The 6,089-nt window shown below is 65.5% G+C and overlaps 1 protein-coding gene across 1 annotated transcript in view; it reads right to left on the reverse strand.

Annotated features, from left to right (window-relative positions):
* Positions 1 to 6,089, reverse strand: part of LOC103072712 (mitotic spindle assembly checkpoint protein MAD1-like) — a 147,565-nt gene that overhangs the window by 105,288 nt on the left and 36,188 nt on the right. Inside the window, exon 4 of the mRNA XM_007467089.1 lies at positions 5,282 to 5,370. Within this exon, the coding sequence (XP_007467151.1) occupies positions 5,282 to 5,370 (89 nt within the window). The remainder of the gene's footprint in view (positions 1 to 5,281; positions 5,371 to 6,089) is intronic.

Raw genomic sequence — 6,089 nt, forward strand, 5'->3', positions numbered from 1 at the left:
CCCCCCCCCCCCCCCCCCCCATGAGCAGATGGCTGGCACCACCAGGGCCTCGAGGAGGACGTCAATAGGAGACCTACGCCCAAACCACCATGGTGACAGAAAGAAAGCAACTTAAAGGAAACAGGCTGTATGGACAGAAAAAAGCTTCATAAAGTCTCATGATTAACATCAAAGAGTCAGTGAACATATTTTAAATATAAAAGAATATTCAAAGAATAACAGCAACAATACAAAAAAAGTCTCAGGAAACTAACAGTACAACAGGAAACAAAACAGAACAGGTTGACAAATTTGAGAAAATTTTACAGGACGTAGAAGCAAAAGATGGAAAGTAGGATCAAAAGTGTTCTCACGATGGAAAGAATTCAGAAAGGTCAACGTGCAGGTAGGAGTTTCAGAGAAAAACAGCAGCAGAAAAGGAAGAGAGGAACGAGCAGCGAACACTTCCAGATGCCTCCCAAGAGGTGGGGATGAGAGGGGCCAGAGGAAAGGCGACCGGGTGTCGAGCACGCGGCGCAGACCGGGCCGCCAGAGCGCGTCTCTGTCACACTTCGGGACGCCGGACGGCACACGGCTCTTCAGTCCCCCGGAGAGAAGGCACGAGGCGGGCCAGGACCCAGACCCAGAGGCTCTGCCCAGTGTGGGGAGGCTGCCCCTCGCACCCACCGCAGGGTCAGTGCAAGGAGTGGAGAGATGGGGTCGTGGCCCCGGCTCCCCGCACAGTCCAGGCGGGGACACCGTGGCTGCTGGCAGCCGGGCAGCAGGTGGGCGGAGGGGCCCAACTTTGGTTCCTGGCGTGCCTGCAGCCCGGACAGAGGGGTCCTGCTGGCCAACCAATGGGCTTCCTGATGGAGCCGCACGTGGTGCGGAGGGGCAGCGGGGGGCTGCCCTCAGCCCGGAGCACCAGGGTCTGGGGGCCTCACCCTGGCCGCGGCTGCCTTTCAAAGGGCACCCCTCGCTGAGGTCCACAGGCCCAGGCCCAGGTCCACGGAGGCACATTTGGCTTCAGGGCCTGGGTCGCGGGGGGTGACCGTGTGGCCACGTCCGTGTCTGGCTGTGCCCGCTCCCGGAACCCAACCGAATGCTCGGACACTCAGAGGCAGGGGCTCATCTCCCGATCGAGGGCAGTGTGAGACCCAGAGCAGGGGTGCTCAGCAAGGATCTGTTCAATAAGTTTTCTAAAGGAAGAATAACAGGAGTCTAGCCCCTGGCAGTCTGGAAGGGGAGGGGGCGGGGCCCAGCACACAGCGCCATCCTCGCGGGGAGGGGGCGTCTCCAGTGCCCCCAAGGCCAGGGTCCCCCCAGCCCCTGAAGCGGGGGACTCCGCGCACTGGAACGGGCCTGAGTGGGGGGGTGGGGGGCCCCAGGCGGCAGTGAGGGCACCGGAGGGCGGGACAGGCAGGAGCCGGTCTCCAGGACGAGCAAGTCTATGCAGCTGCTAAACCCACAGACAGCACTTGGGATCTCCCAGAGCCGCCAGCACAGAAGCAAGAGCCCAGCCTTGCTCTAGTTGAGAGAGCCCTTCAGCTGCTGCCACTTAAATCTTTACTGAACTTTCCGCACAGTTTCCTTCCTTAAGAGAGTGATGCTTTAAAATGTCACACGTAAACACTTAATGCATCACACACATAACATACGTGTATTTAGCACACACGTAACCTATGCACGGCAGGTCCACCTGTGCGCGTGACAAAGGCACGGCCGTGCCCACCCTGTCCTCACCCCCATCCTCGGGAGGAATGGGCTCCCAGGCGCCCACGGTGGGCAGGGCCCCAGGCTCCCCTGGCCGGCCAGGCTTCCAGGGGAGGCCGAAGGGCGGGCGACGGACGGCAGGCCGTCGGGTTCACGGCCTTCCTCTGCACCGGCCCCTTAGGAGCAGGTGTTCCGGGACCCGTGAGAGGAGAGCAGGGCCAGGCGGGGGCGCTGCCTGCGTTTTCACTCGAGAGGCCCCTGGAGCCCCTGTCGCCCTCCCGACCGTGAGGGGGTGACGGTGGGGCCGCACGTCCCGGGACACCTGTCCTCAGGGGACCCCGTGCGGCTTCCTGGGAAAGCCGAGGGTGCCCTCAGCTGTGTGGAGGACACTGACCCCGCAGTCACCGCATGCGATGCTGGGAAACCGAGGCCCAAGGAACGACAGGGCTGACCGTTCAGACACGGACGGCGGCGAGCGGAGCAGAGCAAGGGGTGCCAGGGGCAGGAGGCCGCCCGGTGCGGCGGGGACCAGGAAGCCTTGTGAAGGGGATGCCCGGAGGACCCTCGGCCCACAGTTTGAAGGCTGACCCCGCAGCCAAGGCTCAGCAGGTGCTGGCAGCTCCCCTCCTGCCTCCCCACCCGGCTCAGATGTCACTCCTCTGCTTTGAAACCTTGGATGGCTTCCTGCTGCTCACGGGAACACGGCCACGAGCCTCACCAGGGCCGGCGGGTCTGGCCTCTGCCTGGCCCAGCCGCCGGCGAGCACGTCCTCCCATGCGCCCTCAGCCCTTCGCACGGGCACCCACCCGGGAGCCCCCCCAGACCTGCCCGGGCACCCCTGCTGCACTTCCCACTGCCTGTCGTCACACACGCACGACCGTAGGTTTGTCCCTGCAGACAGCGCCGGGACAGGAGTGGCCTGCCGCCTGCTGAGACAGAGGGAGGCCTGGCTGTCAGCACCACCCGAGGAAGGTGGCTGAGCAAAGGCCCAACAGGGCAGGGGGGCTGTGAGCCGCGAGGATGGGAGGTGACTTGGGAAGACGACACCGGGGCGGGGGCAGCCCTGGGGACGAGACGTACCTGAGCGAGCTCACCTCCTCCCTGGAAAACAGGAAGCTCTGCTCGGCCGGGCCTGCCTGGGACTTCAGCATCTTCAGCTCCATCTCCAGCTACGAGGAAGCACAGGAGAGGGTGAGGCCGGACCACGGGCCCCAGGAAATCTGCAGGCGCACCCACTTCCCTCTCCCTGGCACCCCACCCGTCGCCAGGCCTCCCGAAAACACAGGTCCTCCCTGTGTTTTACTTCTTGTCTCCAGAGCAGCAACAGACACAGTCACAGGGGCGCGTGGGGGGACATCAAGATCCGGGGAAAGGGGGCCGTGGCGGCTGGACAGAGCATGCTCTAGATGCACCGACGCTCGGCGGCTGGACAGAGCATGCTCTAGGTGCACCGACGCTCGGCGGCTGGACAGAGCATGCTCTAGGTGCACCGACGCTCTGATCGGCTCTGACGGTCTGCATATTTTATTTATCTGTGACTTCAAATTCCTCTACGGGATGTCAGGCCGCGCACAGACCGCTGGGAAGGGACCCACGGTGGGGGCGGCGTGGGGGCGACGGCGAGGCCTGAGGAGAGCAGGGAGGAGCCCGCGCGCCCACGGGGAGGCGCGGAAACGGGGCGGGCGGCCCCGAGCGGGGCCAGAGCGCTCTGCCACACCAGCGCCCGCTGCCCTGGGCTCCGGAGGCCCCGATGAGACGCCTGCATGCAAGGGCACGGCGGGCCCCGGCAGCCGGCTGCAGGCACGGCGCCACTGTCCTCACGCCGGGCTCTGGCCGTTCTCCAGTGCGCCCTCAGGGCCTCCCACCCCGCACCAGCGCAGTCCCCGCGTGTGGGTCACCGGGAGGAGGGAGGGCTGTCATCGAGCTCTCTCCCGATCGAGGGCAGTGTGAGACCCAGAGCAGGGGTGCTCAGCAAGGATCTGTTCAATAAGTTTTCTAAAGGAAGAATAACAGGAGTCTAGCCCCTGGCAGTCTGGAAGGGGAGGGGGCGGGGCCCAGCACACAGCGCCATCCTCGCGGGGAGGGGGCGTCTCCAGTGCCCCCAAGGCCAGGGTCCCCCCAGCCCCTGAAGCGGGGGACTCCGCGCACTGGAACGGGCCTGAGTGGGGGGGTGGGGGGCCCCAGGCGGCAGTGAGGGCACCGGAGGGCGGGACAGGCAGGAGCCGGTCTCCAGGACGAGCAAGTCTATGCAGCTGCTAAACCCACAGACAGCACTTGGGATCTCCCAGAGCCGCCAGCACAGAAGCAAGAGCCCAGCCTTGCTCTAGTTGAGAGAGCCCTTCAGCTGCTGCCACTTAAATCTTTACTGAACTTTCCGCACAGTTTCCTTCCTTAAGAGAGTGATGCTTTAAAATGTCACACGTAAACACTTAATGCATCACACACATAACATACGTGTATTTAGCACACACGTAACCTATGCACGGCAGGTCCACCTGTGCGCGTGACAAAGGCACGGCCGTGCCCACCCTGTCCTCACCCCCATCCTCGGGAGGAATGGGCTCCCAGGCGCCCACGGTGGGCAGGGCCCCAGGCTCCCCTGGCCGGCCAGGCTTCCAGGGGAGGCCGAAGGGCGGGCGACGGACGGCAGGCCGTCGGGTTCACGGCCTTCCTCTGCACCGGCCCCTTAGGAGCAGGTGTTCCGGGACCCGTGAGAGGAGAGCAGGGCCAGGCGGGGGCGCTGCCTGCGTTTTCACTCGAGAGGCCCCTGGAGCCCCTGTCGCCCTCCCGACCGTGAGGGGGTGACGGTGGGGCCGCACGTCCCGGGACACCTGTCCTCAGGGGACCCCGTGCGGCTTCCTGGGAAAGCCGAGGGTGCCCTCAGCTGTGTGGAGGACACTGACCCCGCAGTCACCGCATGCGATGCTGGGAAACCGAGGCCCAAGGAACGACAGGGCTGACCGTTCAGACACGGACGGCGGCGAGCGGAGCAGAGCAAGGGGTGCCAGGGGCAGGAGGCCGCCCGGTGCGGCGGGGACCAGGAAGCCTTGTGAAGGGGATGCCCGGAGGACCCTCGGCCCACAGTTTGAAGGCTGACCCCGCAGCCAAGGCTCAGCAGGTGCTGGCAGCTCCCCTCCTGCCTCCCCACCCGGCTCAGATGTCACTCCTCTGCTTTGAAACCTTGGATGGCTTCCTGCTGCTCACGGGAACACGGCCACGAGCCTCACCAGGGCCGGCAGGTCTGGCCTCTGCCTGGCCCAGCCGCCGGCGAGCACGTCCTCCCATGCGCCCTCAGCCCTTCGCACGGGCACCCACCCGGGAGCCCCCCCAGACCTGCCCGGGCACCCCTGCTGCACTTCCCACTGCCTGTCGTCACACACGCACGACCGTAGGTTTGTCCCTGCAGACAGCGCCGGGACAGGAGTGGCCTGCCGCCTGCTGAGACAGAGGGAGGCCTGGCTGTCAGCACCACCCGAGGAAGGTGGCTGAGCAAAGGCCCAACAGGGCAGGGGGGCTGTGAGCCGCGAGGATGGGAGGTGACTTGGGAAGACGACACCGGGGCGGGGGCAGCCCTGGGGACGAGACGTACCTGAGCGAGCTCACCTCCTCCCTGGAAAACAGGAAGCTCTGCTCGGCCGGGCCTGCCTGGGACTTCAGCATCTTCAGCTCCATCTCCAGCTACGAGGAAGCACAGGAGAGGGTGAGGCCGGACCACGGGCCCCAGGAAATCTGCAGGCGCACCCACTTCCCTCTCCCTGGCACCCCACCCGTCGCCAGGCCTCCCGAAAACACAGGTCCTCCCTGTGTTTTACTTCTTGTCTCCAGAGCAGCAACAGACACAGTCACAGGGGCGCGTGGGGGGACATCAAGATCCGGGGAAAGGGGGCCGTGGCGGCTGGACAGAGCATGCTCTAGATGCACCGACGCTCGGCGGCTGGACAGAGCATGCTCTAGGTGCACCGACGCTCTGATCGGCTCTGACGGTCTGGATATTTTATTTATCTGTGACTTCAAATTCCTCTACGGGATGTCAGGCCGCGCACAGACCGCTGGGAAGGGACCCACGGTGGGGGCGGCGTGGGGGCGACGGCGAGGCCTGAGGAGAGCAGGGAGGAGCCCGCGCGCCCACGGGGAGGCGCGGAAACGGGGCGGGCGGCCCCGAGCGGGGCCAGAGCGCTCTGCCACACCAGCGCCCGCTGCCCTGGGCTCCGGAGGCCCCGATGAGACGCCTGCATGCAAGGGCACGGCGGGCCCCGGCAGCCGGCTGCAGGCACGGCGCCACTGTCCTCACGCCGGGCTCTGGCCGTTCTCCAGTGCGCCCTCAGGGCCTCCCACCCCGCACCAGCGCAGTCCCCGCGTGTGGGTCACCGGGAGGAGGGAGGGCTGTCATCGAGCTC

The sequence above is a fragment of the Lipotes vexillifer genome, unplaced genomic scaffold, assembly GCF_000442215.2.
Source record: "Lipotes vexillifer unplaced genomic scaffold, Lipotes_vexillifer_v1.1 scaffold1701, whole genome shotgun sequence".
Lineage (NCBI taxonomy): Eukaryota > Metazoa > Chordata > Mammalia > Artiodactyla > Lipotidae > Lipotes > Lipotes vexillifer.